Consider the following 22,853-nt stretch of genomic DNA (forward strand, 5'->3'; position numbering starts at 1 on the left):
TTGCGCATTATTTGGCATACAATTAAGAATTTTATATTCACCATTGGCGTGCATACGGGTATAAACATTTTAGATATATCCCGTATGCACTCCAATGGTGAATATAAAATTCTTAATTGTATGCCAAAAATGCGCAATAACTACCTCTTAAAATCTACCAAATTTCATTTGCATGTCACAAACCGTTTTAGAGCAATAAATAAATCGTCAGTTTGTACGAACAATTTCAACACCCCCTATCTCGGAAACGAAGCATTTGCGGGCATACGTTTATAAAGCAAACTGTCATTCTTTTATCATGCAGAATTACCCCTTAAAGTTTGCCGTACTTATTTAAAAACACCCTGTATTGACGAAAAACAGGGGTAGTTGTTAAAGTGCCTAACCTTTTCATTATCCAACATAAGCGAATGAATAAAAAAACAGAATGTTAAGAAAACCTGAGGCTATAGTTGGGTTTTAATTTTAGTATTTTATAAAAGCTACAACATTCCACAGGGCGTTCCAAAATTTGGGAAAAAACACAGTTTGATTCGTACACCCTGTATACAATGACAATGTACCTGTCTAGCAACAATATTATTACAGCGATATTGTTAAAGAATAAGGCTATAACACATTAAAAAATTACTTAAATCGGACATCAGGTTTAGGAAATACAAGACATTAAAAATGACCCATTTTTTGGGGTGCTCGTTTTTTGTGCCGGTGAGTGTATAAAAGTAAATTACTGCATTTAATAATTTACTGTACTGCATTTTATGTACTTTAGTACTGCATTTTAATAATTAATTTTATTTACTACATACAATTGTTTACCTTTTAATAACATAACCTTATATTAATTTTTCTTCTTATAATTTGTTTTGGACTATGGCATTGACAATTATCCAGCAACCAGATCAATATAATTGGCCAATATAATTAAAAGTGCGAAAAGTGTTGCCGAGCTATGAAACCAGGTGTCGCTTTTCCGAACTTGCACGGTCCCAATACTTGCCATGTCGTGTGAGTGGGTTACTAATGAGCGTTTCACGTTTAGAATAGAATATTGCGGAGGAAGCCCCATGTATTTCTTATGAGCGATAGCAGCGCGCCGATGCCACGCCGTACTGACTAGAATGAATCGTATATCGGCAGCCAAATATCCACCCGTACGCGAGAGTTTTGGCAATACTGATCTCCGTAAGCGTAACGTTCTATTCTTTACTTGAAATAACGATTAGTACAATTACTTGTCACTCGTTGGTTTTCCATTTGTTGTCAAGTACAAACTTAAACAATAATATAAAGCTAATATAAATAATAGACATCTAATAATTGGCATTTACTTCGACTATTCATCTAGACCAGGGCATTCAGGTGTTAGACAAACACCGGAATAAATCGATTTTTAAATACAGCACCTATCGACTTAAAACTCACTTGCATTGTGTTCACGATGAAGTTAGGAAAGAAGTCTACAATAGAAAAATGGATAAAAAATGCATAATTGCATTTTAAATTGCATAAAATTCATCTAAAAGTGCATAGACATGTCAGAATAAACATATTAAGATTAAGGGCCAACTTTTGTTACTCGAGGGTTTCTGGGGCCTTTGAAAACGACTAAGCCACCAGAACCGACCCCCAAAGCACCTGGTGCCCAGGATCACTGTTAACGTCACCTGGAGGTTCGAGGATTATCGGCACTAAATTGATGTAAACAGACTACTTGGAGGTTTTTGGAGTTGCTGACTACGAATACGCTATCAGAATTGACCGCCTGAGCATCTAGTGCACAGTGTCACTGCTAGGGAAAGTTATCTTCTGGAGTTTCGAGGGTTTCGAGGAATCAACTAAAAGCGTTGATTGATAAATATACTTAAGTTATCATTCAATGCTGAAAGTGTGTGATGACACAAACAGATATTCAAATTTCCACTGAAACCATAACATAACATCAAAAAGAGGGAATTATCAATAGGGAACTTACATAAAATTTTAAATTCGAAAAAAATGGTATAAATCACAACAGAACATAATTTAGAAACTCTATCAAAAATAAAAAAGTTTTGTTTGTCTTTCGTTTGGCCCTTAAAGACGACTAAAAATTCAACTTATATCAGCCACCCCAAAACGCGCCGTGACGTCACGGGGTTGTATGTTTACATTCTACACCAATTGTATATATAATTTTAAATTAGACATTATAAACGTCAGTAGAAAATACAGTTTTGTGACGTTACAAATGTTTTTGATCGTTTGAACTATTCATAGAAATAAGTTTTTCAACCTAATAAAAATATTTGTAAAATATAATATTTTTAAAAGATTTTTAATTGAAAAACTTATTGGCCCATTTTCCTGGTGACACCTCCAAGGCTTCTACAATATGTAAGCCAGATGGATGCTGCAGTGAAGACAAAAGGGAAGGAATTCTACACTATGCAATTCACAGCCCCCGTCTGCAGCTGGGTAAAGTTCCATCGGAAAATTCCAACTATAGAGTGCAGCAAGCACTCTCATTGACGATTTCACCTCTTGTTAGAGGCTCTTCAGAGAATGCATAGGCTGCTTTCTCTAGTCCAGGTAAAAATTTTTCGACATACTAGTCCCTTATTGCAACTGAAGTGAAGGTAGTTTTTCAACCTAATAAAAATATTTGTAAAATAAAATACTTTTAAAAGATTTTTAATTGAAAAACTTATTGGCCCATTTTCGTGGTGACACCTCCAAGAAAAAGAAATTTGTATTAATAGTGCACCTATTCATAGAAAATTTGTACTTTTACAAAATGGTTTTATTTTCAATAGTAAACCTTCTTTCCTTTCCTTCAAAAACTGTATCAAACTGCAATCGCAACAAACTGGTATATTTTATTACAATGACATACGATAAATGTCATTAGAATATAAATGTTTTTCCTTTATTCCCCGACGACGATCTGGCTAAATACCCAAGTAGGTGGAGGCCAATAAACTAAAGAAGAAGAAGAAGAATATACGTAAATATAACCATAAACTGAACCACATAGTTAAACTCTGTGACGTCACGGGTCGTTTGAACTATTTTAAGATAAAAAAGACTTTAAATTTGTACTTCTAAGTTATTATGAGTTTTTGAAGCGTGAAATTTTGGAAATCTCATTTTTATACAAAACTGAACATTATTCTATGTAATAAAAAAAATGTGCAATTCCCTATTCAATATAATATATGATAGAGTTCAAAATCAAAATGAGATGGATGGACTCAACATTATACAGCTTGAACATCATTCCGACTATTACTAACGTAAAGATAAATATAAACGCTAATAAATAAATTTAAAAAAAATACAAGAAGTCAAAAAGTAATCTCGAAAATAAACAAACATGTTTCCGTTCGACAGAACTAAAATTTGAGATTAGATGATGACAATGACAATTTGTAGGTTAGAAAATGTTACGTGCCTCATTAGCTTAAAAATAATTAATTACCGGAGGTAATCAAATAATAAAGCAATATAGTTAGTCGTTCTAACAATTATGTTTGAAAATAAAAATCACAATGAAATTTACAATGACTAAAAGTTGAATGCGTAATGAACAAATTGCGCCAATGTCGCTGAAAATGATAAACGTCAAAATTCTTAGTACATAATGTATCAAAGACATGCCGTATCGCTTATCCTTGTTTAACTTGCGATTTGGACTTGTGATTTCTAAAAAAAGAAATTCGTGAATAATTTAAATCCGTTAGAAGAACTGTATGTTGTTGTGTTTGTGTAACCTTAGTAATTAAAAATTAATATTAGCTTTAGTGTCACTGAATAAAAATTTTATTTATTATTTATCTCAATCGTTAAATTTTAATAGTTAATAAAATTATTTTCAATCAAATACCGATGTTACTATTTTTTTGACTAATATCAAACAAAACCAATTAAAAAAGGTCATTTCAGGCTTTTTTATAGGTGATTTAATATTTTTATAAATAGTTTCGTCACTGCAAATCATATGCATCTTAATGTAGTTACATTTAACTGTAAGTTATACGCAAAGTTGGCAAAAGCAGAAAGGAAAAGCGTAGTCCCTGACACCGGTAAGTCTGATGTCATTTGTACTAAAGACTTTATAAAAACTGCTCGATAGGCACCTTAATTATCCAAATAGACAGCAGAAAGGATCCAAGGAGGAGGAGACACTTGTGTCTTCAAAACTTGCGGAAATTGTTCGGATTGTTATCTGCCGAACTATTCAGATCTAAAAATAAAATAAAAATTCCATTTTTATTCAGTTGCAATGCGAAGGCAAAACAATCTTATTTTTCACTTAGAATACGGAGCGCAATCCAGCACTCTGAATCGACGATTTTCGACTCTTGTTGGAGTCTCATCGGAGAGAACGTAGGCCTGCTGCTCCATACTCTAAGTGACCAACACCGAGAGTTTATCCCCCACACCGCAACTGACGTGAATGGACTAGGTGACTAGCGTCATCTGTCAATTGAAAGATGAAGTAGTTTTCAATCCTAATAGCAATATTAATAATATTTAAAAATATTAAAATATTACTAAAATATTTTTAAATTGAAAACTTATTGGTCCATTTTCTTGGTAACACCTCCAAGGCTTCTAAAATTTGCAAGCTAGATGGATGCTGAAGCGAAGAAGACAAGAGGGAATTCAAAAAACTTACAATTCACAACCCCGTCTGTTCAGCTGGTAAATTCCAACAGAAAATGGACCTAGTTACTCAAAGAAGTAACGACCAATATAAAAATAAAATAAAAATTCCATTTTTATTCAGTTGCAATGCGAAGGCAAAACAATCTTTTTTTTCACTTAGAATACGGAGCGCAATCCAGCACTCTGAATCGACGATGTTGGAGTCTCATCGGAGAGAACGTAGACCTGCTGCTCCATACTCTAAGTGACCAACACTGAGAGTTTATCCCCCACACCGCAACTGACGTGAATGGACTAGGTGACTAGCGTCATAAGTTTTCAATTTAAAAATCTTTTAGTAATATTTTAATATTTTTAAATATTATTAATATTGCTATTAGGATTGAAAACTACTTCATCTTTCAATTGCCAGATGACGCTAGTGACCTAGTCCATTCACGTCAGTTGCGGTGTGGGGGATAAACTCTCGGTGTTGGTCACTTAGAGTATGGAGCAGCAGGCCTACGTTCTCTCCGATGAGACTCCAAAAAGAGTCGAAAATCGTCGATTCAGAGTGCTGGATTGCGCTCCGTATTCTAAGTGAAAAATGAGATTGTTTCGCCTTCGCATTGCAACTGAATAAAAATGGAATTTTTATTTTATTTTTATATTGGTCGTTACTTCTTTGAGTAACTATGTCCATTTTCTGTTAGAATTTACCAGCTGAACAGACGGGGCCGTGAATTGTAAGTTTTTTGAATTCCCTCTTGTCTTCTTCGCTTCAGCATCCATCTGGCTTGCAAATTTTAGAAGCCTTGGAGGTGTTACCAAGAAAATGGACCAATAAGTTTTCAATTTAAAAATCTTTTAGTAATATTTTAATATTTTTAAATATTATTAATATTGCTATTAGGATTGAAAACTACTTCATCTTTATTCAGATCTACCCTAAACAAAGTCAGAATAGCCATGTTAATTGCCAACGTTCGGAACGGACAAGGCACAGGACAAGGCATTGGTTGAAAGTTCAACAGTGTGTTTATAGAGCAGGATTTCTCTACGGAGTAACTACATCACCTCGTACAGAGTATGTTCTGGAAAACCAAGAGGTGATACTTGGTGCATTTCTCGATAACGAGGGAGCATTCGACAACACTTCCTACGAAGCAATCACGGGGCTGATTCGTATAAAAGGAATAGACTGAAGACGCTACAAATGGATAGATTGCATTCTGTGGAACCGTTTTATATAAGCAACGTTACTGGGGGATGCAGTGTCAGCACATACAGTGAATAGTATCTGTCTACTGGAGCGTCTGTATTTCTGGTTATACAGAAACGAGATGAAATTCTGGATGTAAATAAAACCACCAATCCCAAAATAGACCCTTTTACCGACACTAAACCCGATTTTTTAGTGGTGTGAAACGGTGTGAGCCTTATACTCGTAGAATTCTAATTTCTTTGACTACTTCATAGTGTCTGCTACATAATGACGTCCCTTTCTCTTATCTGTTACATGTTTTTATAATATAAAAAGTAAATATATTATACGAGTTTCGAAGTCAAAACTCTACGCTTCAGGCCTAGTTGCTATTATAATGAAACAAAGGATTGTTATAGTTTAAGCAGCAACAATATGCAATAAGTAAATAAAATTGTAGGTTATACACGACCTCCAATAATAACATTTGATAAATTAGGCTATAACATACACGAGGCAACAAATCCATTGTTTAATATTTGATATCTGTTGTTTAATATTTGATATTAAATAGACAACTAGAGGTTATCCGCAAGGCAGAGCCTTATCTCGTCTATTGTGGGATCTGGTCGTGGATGGGCTGATATCTAAACTCAGCAACGACAGATATCATGTTCTGGGCAGTGGGCTATGCGCATCACCTGGTCATCTTAGCTCACGACAAAATTAATGGCACATTCTGAGAATAATGTAACAGACTCTGACTGCTGTTTTAGAATGGATCTTAAATATAGGGCTTAATATAAGAGCTCTATGATAATATTTAAACTCTGTTTAAGCCGATGCAATGCTTGTATGTACAATTTCTATTTAATATATAATATCGTTGATTGATGTATTGAGTATTGATGTATTGATGTATCCCTCAATACATCAATCAACGATAATATATATTATTTTATGTTTTTAGGTTTACCAAGCCGAAGAAAAAGACTTTCATCAATTACATGAATTTATAATTAAGCAATCGGGCAAATTTAGCGCCCTTTCTGGTCACATAAACTACGGAATTATGATCAGCGTTAAAATGTTGCACGGGGAATTACGATCGATAACCGAAGAAAATGCCTTGTTATTCAAAAATGTATGTTTAACAAGTAAACTAGGCTTTCCCGACGTGATAATGCCAGGAGATGTTAGAAACGATTTGTATTTGTATATCGATCGAGGAGAATTTGAAAGAGGTGGAAAGTCTACTGGTAAAAACATCGAAGTGTCCGTCGTTGTATTGGATAGTGAGAAAAAAATTATTAAGGTAAGTATTTCCAAATATGATCAACTGATTCTTTTAAACTTTTTTTTGGAATATATCAATTTTGTCAAATATCTTCCTGCATTAAACCACAAATTGCAATATTTTTAATATTTTGACATCTAGATCGGAAGAGGTTTTCATAATTATTTTTGAACAAATCATATCCCCTTTCCCTTTTTAGAAAGTGAACTTACATTTGCCAATAGAGTGAATATATCTTTTCGAAAAAAAAAAACAGACTTGTTTTGCTATTTCTATTACATTATGACATTATTCGATGATACGGACACAATTATCAGTTTCAGCCTAAAAGGTTAATATATTAAGTTAATATTCGATTTAATTATTATCATTAGTTAAAAAACTGCTCCCACTTATTTTTTGAATGATAAAACTTCATTTTTGGGTAACTTCACTAATCTACTTGTTCAGTCTTGGGTGAGATTTAGTGACGAAAATATTTAAAAAGATCAGGCACGCGCCATTTTGCCTGATAATTAATATGGAATCAGTAAATTTTAATCTTGTATGTATCTTTAAAAAGGGCTTAAAACCAACTTTCAAATGAGGCATTACGTCTTACCATATGATCCCGTTCAAAATTGTCTTTTAAAATGGCACTCGCCATTCAATTTTAATTACTAGGCTACTTAATCACATAAAAATTGTGAACCGGTACCTTAGTTCGGTTACCGATAAATTTCATTTATAAGAGAGTTATCAAGTAACCCTAGGAGAATACGGTAACGCTATTTTACTGTATACTTTACATGTTATTTATAACGTTACCGTATTCTCACAGAGTTACTTGATAACTCTCTATTATTTCATATTTCTTGCTAAAGCAAGAAAACAAGCATTCCTGTGTTTCACAGGTTCCAAATCTCCTTGACGCAGTAGCAAAAAATAACTTTTAAAGAAGCCAACAGAAAAGATGGATGAACTACTGTCAAAATCTAAATAAAAACACCCCAATTAAATAAGTTTAGAATAATGTAATCCGATATAAAAATCTAAAACAAACAAACAGGATCCCCAATAAATCCTGAAGATGACTGAATGACTGACTGACTGAATAAGTGGATTTTACGTTAAAATACAGGACAGGGACGCATAGAAAACGATGTTATCCACCCTAAAAACCAGAGTTAACGAAAACACTTTTTATCATTGGTTTCACTTATGGAAAATGCCCTCAGCACATAAAAAAGCTATATTAGAGTTATTCAATTCAATTTGGACCAAAAAAACCCGTTTTTCAATAATATGAAGAAAGTAGGTATATCGTAATATTCTTATTTAACAACCTTCGAAATCCGAATGGCAATGTGCTCGTATGATCCATAGCTTACGCGTCATATTTGTTTAAAACTCTGGTGAGAATGGTCAAGAATAGGCTTCAATATTGGCTAGAAGAGGAAGAAATGCTATTCGATTCTCAATATGCGTTCAGAAAAGGCAGATCTCTAGAACCTCTAACAATACTAGTAAACGATATCTACTTAGGATTTACTCAAAAATAAAATACTGTATATAACTATAACTATACCGTATGCTATAACTTATCATATTAAATGTATAGGCCAGGATCCCGCGTACCAAAAAAAAATTTTAATAGCAAGCAGAAAATTTGTTAATAGCTTAAAGGTGTCTAGTAGGACAAACTTTGATGTACGGGAACACTGGAAAAGGGGAAGTTTTAATTGTGGAACAGGTTACAGGTTTCGAACGTCAAACTACGAAAACGTCCCACGTATTTTGTCGGACAGAACTTCCAATAATTGATTTGTTACCCTTTCATTAAACTCTCATGCAAAAATCAGACTGCTATATTTACCACTAATATAATTTCTGTCATTTGGCATCTTCTACGTATCGGACGTATTAAAATGCCCAACATATTTGTCGGAGAAACATTTTTTCATATATTATATAAAGTTTGCTATTGAATAAATTTAAAAACAACACTAAATACTAGTTTTCACAATCATCAGGATAACACATTCCACAATTAAAACTTCCCCTGTTCCAGTGTTCCCATGCATCAAAGTTTGTCCGACTAGACACCGTTAAGCTATTAACAAATTTTCAGCTTGCTATTAATCAACTTTTTTTGGTACGCGGGATCCAGGTCTAGTATATCAAATAATATCAAAATGGATGTAATGGTATTTTTAGAACTGCTTGTGGGGAGCATCTGGAATGGAACCTACCTCAGAATATAATTCCATGATTATTTATCACCACAATTCGCCTGTTTGGGCAGAGAACGTCAGATTAACTCTTCCTATTGATAAATTTGCTGGAGCTCACGTACGATTGGAATATAGACATTGTTCAAGTAAGTATACATATTAGAATTGTAGCGTAATGTCAAGCAATTGCCCAACGACAAGTGTAAGCTAAAAATGTTATGCTGACTACTTTTTTCGACTTCACAAGTAACTGAAAAATTAAAAATAAAAAGATTAACTAACTAACTCCTCAAAGGGTAAAACCTGTTGAGCTGTCCCCTCACCTTGCAGAAATTAAAAAACCAATATCGCTAAATTACGAGCTATTTATGAGCTTTCATATCCTGCAGATTAAATTTTTTGAGCTCGTTACACCGGGCAGGAATTTAATATTTTTTATGGGGAAGCTGAATCAACGTTGAATCAGCACCCACTACTTAAAAATAGAGATATTGAATAGATCTTTGCGGCAGAATTAGGAGCTATTTATGAGATTTCGAAGTGATGTAGTTTCGATCTTTAAACTCGGCCCCTTAACCCTCAAACAACCCTTTAATTGATTCAACTCAAGAGAAAAATGTTGAGAAATATTAAAATATATCGTATCGCGGAAATAATTCGTAGAGCGTATAAATTCTAAAGGGAACTGCCCACTTGAGATAAAATCCCGAGATTAGTCTCAAGGTGTTGTCCATTTGAGATCAATTGTGGTCTCGAGATCGGCATGCGAGACTCGCTGGTGACATTAGTCTCGAGATCGAGACAATTCCGTGTCGACTAGAGCGTCAATACAGAGCCCACTGTGTGACTTCATCGCGCGTATATACATTTTCATTCTTCAAAATTCGTGCTGGCACTAGTTTTTATACGATGCGTATACGATTGTACAAAAACAAAAAGAGGTGAAAAAAAAGTGGAGGGTGATAAAATGGGATGCATAATCGAATTGACTTGGGAGCGCCGGTTAAGCTCTCGTAAATGAGTTGCTTTCCCTTGTATTTCGCTTATATCATAATTATTAAATTTTATTGAAAAATCATCACTCAAACTCATTTTTTTCTCTGTTCTTGTGTAACTTGTAGTTAACAATTATAAGAATTATTTTTTTCCCAAAGAGAAATTAATTGCAAAGTTTCATCATCGGTCCAATGTCGCGCACTTATTTTTTAGCAAGTCAATATTTATTTTGTCACTAAACACCAACCTAAGACTAGTCTCAGCTCTTCTGGCACAGACAGGAGACTGGAGATTAAATCTCGAGATCATAAATGAGCATGTCCACTTGTGACAAGTGCAGTCTCGGCGACAAGTCACAGCTTGTCTCAAACTCTCAAACCCTTAGTGCCCTTATACATTTGCGAGTACAGTCTCGAGACTGCTCTCGAGACTATTTTGTCTCAAATGGACACTTAGCTTAATAATAAACTCTTAAAATACGTTAATTTCGATTATTGAGCTACAAACCCTTCGCAAGAAAATCCCCACCTTCCCGGCCTAAGAGAGAATTGTAATTAAAATGAATAAAATTAATTATTTTTCGACTATATATCGTTTACTAATTTATCGTAATCGCTATCAGCTAATTCCGATTATTGAATTGTAATTTCTTTTGTAAAAATATCTTATATTCCTGCTGTATGAAAAAATTATAAGTTGTACTTATAGGATATTAATTTACATTTTATCTAAATGAATTCTTTAACATCCCAAAGTATACAATAATTTGTTTACATCGTATAAACCATAAATTAAAAAAAAATCAATTAATTGCATTGAGTTTTTAAATTGCGTTTTTTGTGAATTACATCAATTCTTTAATAGGTAATAAAAAGTAAATTTTCCGTAGAAAATTTAATCGTAAATTCTGTATTACAACACATTTGATTATTTTCTTACGTCTTATTCTTACATTTATTAAAAAGAATATAAAATAATTACTGGAATTAATAACAATTTTCACTATCTGTTTAATGTTTAAAAATAATCTTATCTATTTAGTGCAGTCATAGAAGGTGGATATGAGCTATTACCTGCGATTTCGTTGAACCTCCATCGATTTGCATGAAAATTGATGAGTGGTTAGAGGATATCTCAAGGAACAAAGGTGACATGGTGACAACTTGCACTTTTACCCAGGGGGTGGATGCCACCCCTCCTCGGGGGTGAAAATTATTTTATTAATAATAACCCCACAATTGGATAGAGGGACAAATTATAAGCAAAATTTGTTATATAAAGTTATTAAAATAAATCAAAACTTTTTGAGTTATTAAAGATCAAAGAGTTTAATTTTTCGTGAGAAAAATGCATGTTTTTAACCGATTTTTCATAAATAACTCAAAAACTATAAATTTTTACAAAAAAGTTATTATTATCAAAATTGAGGCTAATAAAAAATCAAATAAAGTCCTTACTAGAAAAACCTTTCAATATTAACTAAAAGTGAGTTATAGGTAATTGAATGTATATTTCTTTCGTCGAGTACCCAAATCTAAGTATTCAAGCTTAAATACCGGGAAAATGATGCATTTTATAACATAAACTTATTAAACATTTGTCAAAGTTTATAGAAATATCTATCAAATAAGCCCTCGAACAAGTTGATAGCATTAAAAATTATGCACCAAAAATGTTTCAAAATGTATCTTTTAAAATTTTTCCCAAAAAATGTTATTGTTTTTTTGTCAATAACTCCGTTAATTTTTAAGATATCAGGTTCACCTAAAAACTAGTTAAAAGTTGATTCCAAGAGCTATTAAAAACGTCGAAATTAGTCTTTTAAACTTCTTACTTTTTTAAAAATAAAAGGTTAAATGGCCCCGGTTACATGGTTCTCGCAGCAAAATTGAAATTTTAAACGTTTCTATCTCGGTTATTTTTTACTCTACGGAAACAGTAAAATGGGTAAAGTATTTGGAACAGAAAAAACTAAAATTTAGTTATAAAGCATTTTTTACGTGTATTGAGTATTTTTGGAGTTATTTTCAAAAGAAAATGAAAAGTACGATAATTTTAAAAATTCTGATTTTTTAAAATTATATCCTTTTTTCAAAAATATGCATTCTAAACCGGTCAAAATTGTTGAAATCATCAACTATGTTAACCTAAAGAAAATCTTGTAAGGATTACTACAAATTTTGATTTTTGTGGAAATGGCGTGTTTTATTTTTCACTTTTTCCTAAAAAAACCGAAAATGTTCTCTTATTTTCATCATAACTTGCTTAATTTTGATGCTATTAACTTTTACTGGAGCTCATTTGATAGGTATTTCAAAGTACTTTGACAAGTGTTTAAAAAGTATATTCTATAAAATGCATCGTTTTCCCGTTATGTAAGCTTGAATAATTAGATTTGAGTACTCGTCGAAAAAAATATACATTTAATTACCCATAACTCACTTTGAAATAACATAGTAGTTCTTTAAGTGGGGAGTGTATTAAATTTTTTATTATCTTTAATTTTGGTAATAATAGCTTTTTTACAAATAATTTTTGAGTAATACGTGAAAAACAGCTTTAAAACATGCATTTTTTTAAGGAAAAATAAAATCTTTGATATTTAATAACTCAAAAAGTATTGATTTATTTTAATTACTTTATATAACAAATTTTGCTTAGAAGTTTTTAATAAAAAAATTTCACCCCCGAGAAGGGGTGGCATCCACCCCCAGGGTAAAAGCGCAAATTGGCATCATGTCACCTTTGTTCCTTGAAGTATCTTCTAACTACTCACCAATTTTCATGAAAATCGATGAAGGTTCAACGAAATCGGAGGTGAAAACCTTCAGTGACTCCACTAATTATGTATATTCTTATTGCATGTGATTTGGGACTTTTATATAAAACAAAATTGCAATTCAGTAATCGAAGTGCACGTATTTGGTGAGCTCATAAATTAGTAAAGGATATGTAGGTAGCAAAATAATTAATGTTATTCATTTTAAGTATAATTTTCTCTCAAGCCGGGACAGAATGGGGAGAATTTTTTGCGAAGGGATTGTAGCTCAATAATTATTGATATGCGCTTATTTTAATAATTTATTCTCAGAATTTATACCTTATACGAATTATATTAACGATACGATATATTTTAATTTTTCTCAACATTTTTCCTTTGAGTTGAATCACTAGGGTTGTTTGGGGGCAAAGAGAATAAGCTGAAACATCGAAACTATATGGAGAAAACACCTTCCAGAGAAAGTAAACAAGTCAACGCCAAGTATTTTTAGTCCGTCATCAGTGTCGATCAGTAATTTAATTCTGACAGTTGTTGCATCGTCTTTGATAATGACTACCACAATCGTAGATGAAACGTCAGGAGACCACCATTTAAATCCCGAAAAAAGAACATGTCATTAAGAAATAGGTACCGGCCGTGAAAACTTATGTTTATAAACCAAGTAAAATTTAACATATTAAACCTTTTTTTATAACTTATAAAAATTAAATTTTAATTGTACATCATGGAATAATTTTAATATGTTAATTAATGTCCAATGATTTACAAATCACTTATATTTTAATATATATGTTTAGCGAGAGAAAAGAACGACAAAAAGCTGTTTGGTTTTTCTTTCCTACGTCTCATGGACAAAGAAGGAGCAGCTGTTCAAGATGGACAACATGATTTGTACATTTACAAATGTGAGGATCCTCCAAAATTAGAAAATTGTGGTTATCTTTCGTTACCTGCATTTGCTAAAGATTTCGAAGGTAATCACGATGCTAGCGGCCAATTCTCGAGGAGTCACAAAGAAATAGTTACTATTAAAACTCTTCTTTGTTCAACAAAACTCACACAAAACGGTAAGTATTAAGAATATTTTTGAAAAGATATGTATTTAAATTACAAGTTGCAAATCTAAATTGTCAATTTTGTCCATCACTACAGCTTAAAGATCTATGACTACAGCAAAATCGTGTTTTTCTGTGCTATTTTCATGTACTATGTACTCGTATTATCTTCTTCTTGTAGTGCCTATCCGTTTCGGGCGATGGCGACGATCATGGCAATCTGCACTTTGCACACTGCTGCTCTGAAAATATTTGTAGTTGATGTGTTGGACCACGTATGTAGATTTTTCAGCCTGAAAATTTTTCGCCTTCCTGATTCATACGTATTCGTTCAAATTGTTGTTCCTTCTTAAAGATCATCGTACATTTTGATTTCTTAATGTTTAGTGAAAGTCCATATCTCTGAGTCTCTGACTTACTTCTGTGATCCTTTTATTAACTCCTGGAGGGCTTCATAACTGTCAGCGAATACCACCGTGTCGTCCGCATATCTGGTGTTATTGATACATTCTCCGTTAATTCGATGTGGGATTCTCTTAATTCGATTTCAGCCGTGTTATTAGTATTACTCCGCTTAAATACAATATGCGGCAAAATAAACAGTACTTAAATGAATATTGAAATGTTTATGATTATTTATACAGTGCTAGTCAAAAGTCCGTACCCCCCCTCGTATCTTTTGAACGGTTATACTTATAATAGTGAAATTTGGAGGAAGGAAATAAACGGATGTAGGCGTCTTAACTAGTCATGACAGGTGACGTAATAATGACAGGTGACGTAATAGTGACAGATGACGTTGCAGCGCCACCATGACAGATAATTTTAAATGGGACCTTATGGCAAGTGATACCTCGTTTGAAAGGTATTGAAAATACCTATTTAGTCATACTAATTTTGTTTGAGTTTAAGCTAATTTTGATGAATAAATGATATAATATAAAATTTGAGTTTCGCATTTAATTAATAAAAATTTAAACCTCCGCCTATGATTACTTGTCAAAAGGGTTGACGTTGACGTAAAAACTATTAGAGAACTGAAAAACGTGAACTTTTTTGACAAAAAGAACATAGGCGGACATTTGAATTTTTATTAATTAAACGCGAAACTACAATTTTATATTTATTTCATTTATTCACCAAAATCAAAATCAATTTATATCCAAAAAAATTAGTATGACTGAATAGGTATTTTAAATATCTTTCAAACGAGGTATTACTTGCCATAAGATCCCATTTAAAATTATCTGTCACAGTTGCGCTGTAAAGTCATCTGTCACTATTACGTCACCTGTCATGACTAGTTAAGAAGACTACGTCCGTTTATTTCCTCCCTCCAAATTTCACTATTATAAATATATCGGTTCAAAAGATACGAGGGGGGGTACGGACTTTTGACTAGCACTGTATATTTAGTATACATGATATAGTCTTGCAAACATTATTCTCAACGACGTTCCCGATAAAACAGATGTTACAGATGCCCTATGGCACGAAAATAATCTTTAATTTCAGTCCGCAATAGGGAACTTGCATAAAATTTTAAATTCGAAAAAAATGTTATAAATCACAACAGAACATAATTTAAAACATGTATCAAAGATAAAAAAAAGTGTTTTTATACCAGCCAGCCCAAAACGCGTCGTGACGTCATGCGGTTATATGTTTACATTTTGCACCAGCAAAGTAAACAAAATTGTATATAATTTTAAATTAGACATTATAAACGTCAGTATAAAATACAGTTATGTGTCGTCACAAGTGTTTTTGATCGTTTGAACTATTTATAGAAAACTTGTACTTTTACAAAATGGTTTTATTTTCCATAGTAAACCTTCTTTCCTTTCCTTCGAAAACTGTATCAAAGTCCAATCTCAACAAACTGATATATATTATTACAATGACATACGATAAATGTCATTAGAATATAAATATTTTTCCCATATTCCGCGACGATGATCTGGCCAAATACCCAAGTAGGTGAAGGCCAATAAACTAAAGAAGGGGAAGAAGAATATACCTAAATATAACCATAATCATAATCATAACTATATATAATAAAACTATGTGACATCACGGGTCGTTTGAACTATTTTATACTGTTATTTTATTTCTAAGTTATTACGAGTTTTTGAAGCGTGAAATTTTGGAAATCTCATTTTTAAACAAAACTGAACATTATTATGTAATAAAAAAATGTGCAAGTTCCCTATTCCGGAATGTCATAGGTGGATCGGTCTGCCTCCTTCGGCATCCCCCATATGTACGCATCAGGTGGCGTTAGGTCTGGTGAATGCGATGGATATGAAAATCACTGCCACGCGAAATAAGGCGATCCTCAAAATGATCGCGCAGTATTCGAAAAGACTCCCTGGCCGTGTGACCCTCGTCCTGCTGAAACCATTGTTGATTTTAAGCTTGGACCGTTTTCGCGGCCTTTTCCGTATGACCGAAAATAGTACTCTACGATAAAAAAATTTTCTGCCAGGAGTTTTGCCATCGGAGGGAGGTTATTGGGACCTATTATCATGAAAGAGTACTTGTATATATTTGGTACATATGAAAATTTGTTGATTTTTATCTTGATTGTGTGTATACTTTAAAATATATCTTATTTTTTCCAGTGGATCTACTTGCTTTATTGAGGTGGAAATCTCATCCGGAAAGAATACCGGAATCTCTTCACAGGGTGTTGAATTTAGGCGACGAAGAATTTATAAAATTTTTGCAAGATGTCTTAGACGCATTGTTCGCACTGTTCTCGACAGAGGATGGAAACTCCACTGCACATAGCGGACCTGTCTTCCATGTTTTGGTGTCAATTTTTAATCTTTTGGATGGATCAAAATACCAGTACTTCAAACCAGTATTAGAAGCTTATATTAAGAATCATTTTTCGGCAGCTCTTGTGTATAAGTAAGTAATTTATAATTTTTATAGATTTTTATAAGTTTGATAAATTAATTAATTAAATCATATTAGGTGATTAATTAGATTGATTAAATTATAATTGATTATATTGACTATAATAATGTTAACGTAAAGTTCTTATTTTCAATGAGTCAAATTTAATCCATTAGTTGTTCAAGTCATATTAAGAGGAAATTGATCATATTTATAGGAAATTTCTCTAAACAATTTTAAGTCGTTTGCCAATAACAGAAGGTCACTATTTTTGAAAGATGAAGTAATATCATTAATGAATATGTTAAAAAGTAATGGTGAACAACTACCCTGTGGTATACTAGATGATACGTTAATAAAATGTGCCATGGAACCACCTATCTAAACCAATTGAGTTCTGCCTAACAAGAAACTAGCAAACCAGGTCACCATATAATGGTGATACTCTAAATATTGTTAGCTTGCTGTCTCCATTGGATGGTCGGCTTTATTTAGGGATTTTTTCACCAGAGTCTTCATTTGGTCTGCCCATCGTGTTTGAGATCTTGCTCTTTGTCTTCGTTCTTCTACATTTCCTTCTACTACCAATAGTGCCAAATCCCCGTTATTTTTGCTATGTGGCAGGAGTAATTTAAGTATACTCGTTTACTTTTTTTTAATAGCCTGTCTTTTATATGAAGCTCTTCCAGATTGACAGGTTGGTTCTGTGTTCTGTCCAAGACACGCGTAGAATTCTTCTGTAGACCCACATTCTTACTTCTATCGATTTTTTTGAGAGTTCATGTTTCAGCTGCGAATGTATTAATGGGAAAAATAAGGGCATTGGCCAACTTGAGCTTGTTATTGTTCGGTCCTTCTCATATTTTAATTAATTTAGCTGTTGCGGTTTGGTCCATTGCTAGTCTACGCTAGATTTCTGAGGATCAATCTTTTTTTTTTTCCGGTGTTGATCTGAAGTCCGAATTCTTTGCTTATCCGGCTTATAAGTCGTTCGGTGATAATAAGTATTTCTACTCATTCTCTGCCAATATAAGTGTGTCATCTGCGTATCGCAGATAGTATTTTCTGCCTCCTATAGTAATTCCTCCATCCTATTCGTCTAGTACTTTCCACATTATACCTCTCTCTCTCTCTCTCTTGTCGTTTCCCCATTACTGAGGATCGTGATTTCTTCCAATATTCCTAACAATGTTTCTCCATTGGTCTCTATCTTCAGCTGCTCTAAGAGCTTCGCAGAATGAGTTTCCAGCTGAATGCTTTATTTGGTCAGACCATCTAGTTGGTGATCGTCCTCTTGATCTTCTCCCCGGAACGTCTCCAGAAACAATTAATCTCTCCAAACTGTCGTCACCTCTGCGAACCACGTGACCAAAGAATTGCAGAATTCGTTGCAAACATATTGTGGACAGCCTTTTTTTAATATTGAGTTGGTTTAGAATGGAAACGTTTGTCCTACGAGCTGTCCAAGGTATGCGCAGCATTCTTCTCCAGCACCACATCTCAAATGCATCAATTTTTTGGCGCTCCCATGCGTGAAGAGTCCAAGTCTCTGCTCCGTATAGAAATATTGAGAATACAAGGGCATTCACCAGTCTCATCTTGATATTTTGAGAGATAGATCTGTCTTTCCAAACTTTAGTTAGGCGACTCATCGCATTTTTTGCCATACCAAATTTGTCTCCGAACTTGTGCTTCACAGTTACCATCGTTATTTATACTAGACCCGAGATAGACAAAGGTGTTTACTATCTGGTATTCCTGTAACATGTTAGTCAGTTGAATAGTGTCAAATCTGTCGACCACCATTATTTTTGTCTTAGTTTTATTGATTTTCAGACCAACTTTATTGCTTTCGTACTCAACTCTTCGCAGAAGATCAAACATTTCTTGCTAATTTGCTGCTATAAGTGCAGTGTCATCAGCAAATCCTAAATTGGAGATTTTCCTACCAGCTACTACTCCACCGGCTCATCCTTCATCCTTCTAAAACCATCCTCATGACATGTTCACCATAAATGTTAAATAAGTCAGGTGACAACACGCATCCTTGTCTAACACCTCTCTCGGTCTTGAATTGGTTTGAGAACTTCTGATCTAGTCGTACTGTCGCTATATTAGACTGGTACAGATTTTTAATAAGTGTCACCCGGTGCATTGTTGCGCCCATTTCTATTAAAATTGACCACAGATTTATCCAGCTTACACAATCAAATGCCTTTTGGTAGTCAACGAAGCATATAATCATAGGTACTTGAAATTCTCTAGACTTTTCAATGAGTTGTCTCAGGTTTAGGATTTGTTCTCTTGTACCTTTACCTTTTACAAACCCCGCTTGTTCCTGAGGTATTTGGTAATGTAGATAGGTTTTTAATCTGTTTTTGATGATATGCAACAAGATTTTACTAGCATGTGTTATTAGTGACAGTGTGCGGTAGTTTTCACATCTGGTAGTAGTTCCTTTTTTGTGTAGTGGGATATAAATTGAGGTACACCAATCAGATGGCCATTTTCCTGAATTCCAAACAGCGACACAGATAGAATGGATGATATGTAATCCTTTGTCACCTAGTAACTGTAGTATTTCACATGGTATTGAATCAATGCCTGGGGATTTATTTCTCTTTAGTGACTTCTTCTCTAGTTTATCTTTGACTTCAGCGAGTAAGACAGTAGGTTCTCTAGGGTAGTCAGAAGGCCACTGATTTTCTGCTGATACCTCGTTATTTTTATATAGCTCGCCACAGTAGTTTCGCCATGTTTCCAATATTTCATCAGTATCGGTCTTTAAATTACCTTCCTTATCTATTACAGACCACGTTTGAGGTTTAAATTCTCTGGTAAGGAGTTTGATCTTCTGGAATAAGTACCTCGGTTCATTTCGACAACCTTGTTCCTCTATCTCTCTGCATATTTGAGAGATGTAATCAGCTTTATCTTTGAATCTATTCTTTTCTGCGTTGAATCACACTCCACGTATTATCCGATATTCATGGCTTACGGCCAGTGGAAAACGCTGCCTCACAGTCTTTTGCAGCCTCGATTACCTTATCTTTGAGATAGATCCAAGTGCTCTCAGGGTCACTATCTACTTGGTCTAAAGAAAGAGCATCTTCTAGGTTTTGTTGGAAGTCATTGATTTTTGATGGATTTAGAGACATGACTTTTCTATGGGGTCTTCTTTTGGGGACTTTAAAACGAAGTCGAACGTTCAATACCAGGAGTTGATGATCGCTTCCACAGTCTGCGCCAGGATATATTTTACAGTTGATGGACGACGACTTCCATCTTGATCTTATTAGGATGTAGTCTATTTGATTCCTTGTTCGTCCACATTATACACTATACAGGGTGTAACAAAAAGGTTGAGTCATAAACTAAATCACATATTCTGGGACCAAAAATAGTTCGATTGAACTTAACTTAGTACAAATGTGCACGTAAAAAAAGTTACATTCCTTTGAGGTTACAAAATGAAAATTGATTTTTTCCAATAGGATATCGAAAACTGTTAGAGATTTTATATTGAAAATGAACATGTAACTTTCTTATGGCAGGAACATATTAAAAAAAATAACAGTGAAATTTGTGCATCCCATAAAAATTTTTGGGGGTTTTGTTTCCTTAAACCCTCTCAAATAATTGTGTACGTTCTAATTAAATTATTATTGTGGTACCATTAGTCAAACACAATGTTTTTAAAACTTTTTACCTCTTAGTACTTTTTGATAAGCCCGTTTTTATCGAGATATTTTGAACATCTGTAAAACCCACCACTTATATTTGAAGGGTACAGGCAAAGAAGGTGTTATGTCAAAATAATAGGTTTCGAGAAAAACGGTTTTAAAGGTTAGAACTCTGTGGTGTTTGTTTATTATGGGAAAATAAAAGGTAACAAATTATTTCATAATATATTGGAGCGTTACCCGCTAGACAGTTAAATTAGTCGGAGAGATAGAAGCGAATTTGTGCGTGATAAGTAATATGGAAAAACTCTACGGGGATATGTTGAATTAGTTGTGTACATGACTTTCCCCAACGGCCGGAAACCAGAGTGGGGGATGAGGGTAGTTATAAGGGGTCAAAGTCACAGTTTTTATTATTTTTTTTGTGACGCTCTTGATCGAGATAGTGCACCAAAATTTGGGAATAAGTAGGTCATGACGTAACTAAGTAAAATCTCCAGGGGTGGAAAGCTGCGTGGCCGACAAAGGGATGTGGCAGGGGTGAATATAAAAATTATAAGGGATTTTTTGTGACGTTCGTGATCGAGATAGTGAACCAAAATTTGGGAGTAAGTAGATCATGACGTAACTAAGCAAAATCTCCAGGGGCGGAAACCAGAGTGGGGGACGAGGGTAGCTATGAGGGGTCAAAGTCGCGGTTTTTATTTTTTTTTGTGACGCTCATGATCGAGATAGTGCACCAAAATTTGGGAATAAGTAGGTCATGACGTAACTATGTAAAATCTCCAGGGGTGGAAAGCTACGTGGCCGACAAAGGGATGGGGCAGGGGTGAATATAAAAATTATAAGGGATTTTTTGTGACGTTCGTGATCGAGATAGTGAACCAAAATTTGGGAGTAGATCATGACGTAACTAAGCAAAATCTCCAGGGGCGGAAACCAGAGTTGGGGATGAGGGTAGTTTTAAGGGGTTAAAGTCGCGGTTTTTATTTTTTTTTTGTAATGCTCATGATCGAGATAGTGCACCAAAATTTGGTAATAAGTAGGTCATGACGTAACTAAGTAAAATCTTCAGAGATGGAACGCTGCGTGGCCGAAAAAGGGGTGGGGCAGGGGTAATTATTAAAAATTATAAGGGGTTCTTTGCGACGTTCGTGATTGAGATAGTGCACCAAAATTCGGGAATAAGTAGACCATGACATAACTAAGTAAAATTTCTTGAGCCGGAAACCAGGGAGGGGGACGAGGGTAGTTATATGGGGTCAAAGTCGCGGTTTTTATTATTTTTTTTGTGACGCAACACAACATTTGTCACAACCGCAACGTTCCGCCCCTGGAGATTTTACTTAGTAATGTCATGATCTACTTATTCCCAAATTATGGTGCACTATCTCGAACACGAACGGCAAAAAAACCCTTATATTTTTATACTCACTCCTGCCTACCACCCCTTTGTACCCCAAGCAGCATTCCGCTTCTGGAGAGTTTACCTAGTTACGTCATGACCTACTTACTCCAAAATTTTGGTTCACTATCTCCATCAAAAATAATAAAAACCGCGACTTTTACCCCCTTATAATTACCCTCGTCCCCCACTCTGGTTTCCGCCTCTGGGGATATTACTTAGTTATGTCATGGTCGACTTATTCCCAAATTTTGGTCCACTATCTTAATCGCGAACGTCGCAAAATACCCCTTATAATTTTTTATATTCCCCTCTGCCCCACCCCTTTGTTGGCCACGCAGCGTTCGGCCCCTAAAGATTTTACTTAGTTACGTCATGACCTACTTATTCCCAAATTTTGGTGAACTATCTCGATCATAAGCGTCACAAAAAAAAATAAAAACCGCGACTTTGACCCCTTATAACTACCCTCGTCCCCCACTCTGGTTTCGGGCCGTTGGGGAAAGTCATGTACACAACTAATTCAACATATCGCCGTATAGTTTTTCCATATTACTTATCACGCACAAAATCCGCTCCCAGCTCTTAGACTAAATGTAAATAACCAAAATACAAATGCCAATATGTAAAGAAACATTTTGTACAAAATTGCAATTTTTACAGGGCACTGTTTTTTCAAACACCT

The 22,853-nt window shown here is 34.2% G+C and overlaps 1 protein-coding gene across 2 annotated transcripts in view; it reads left to right on the forward strand.

Moving 5' to 3' along the window:
- The window catches only part of LOC114336054 (dedicator of cytokinesis protein 3), a 403,673-nt gene that overhangs the window by 272,500 nt on the left and 108,320 nt on the right, over window positions 1–22,853 (forward strand). For both annotated transcript variants that reach the window (XM_050659323.1, XM_050659324.1), the window contains exons 7-10: window positions 6,804–7,148; window positions 9,327–9,489; window positions 13,919–14,188; window positions 16,801–17,092. In XM_050659323.1, coding sequence (XP_050515280.1) covers window positions 6,804–7,148; window positions 9,327–9,489; window positions 13,919–14,188; window positions 16,801–17,092 — 1,070 coding nt within the window. The remainder of the gene's footprint in view (window positions 1–6,803; window positions 7,149–9,326; window positions 9,490–13,918; window positions 14,189–16,800; window positions 17,093–22,853) is intronic.

The sequence above is a fragment of the Diabrotica virgifera genome, chromosome 8, assembly GCF_917563875.1.
Source record: "Diabrotica virgifera virgifera chromosome 8, PGI_DIABVI_V3a".
Taxonomy (NCBI): Eukaryota; Metazoa; Arthropoda; class Insecta; order Coleoptera; family Chrysomelidae; genus Diabrotica; species Diabrotica virgifera.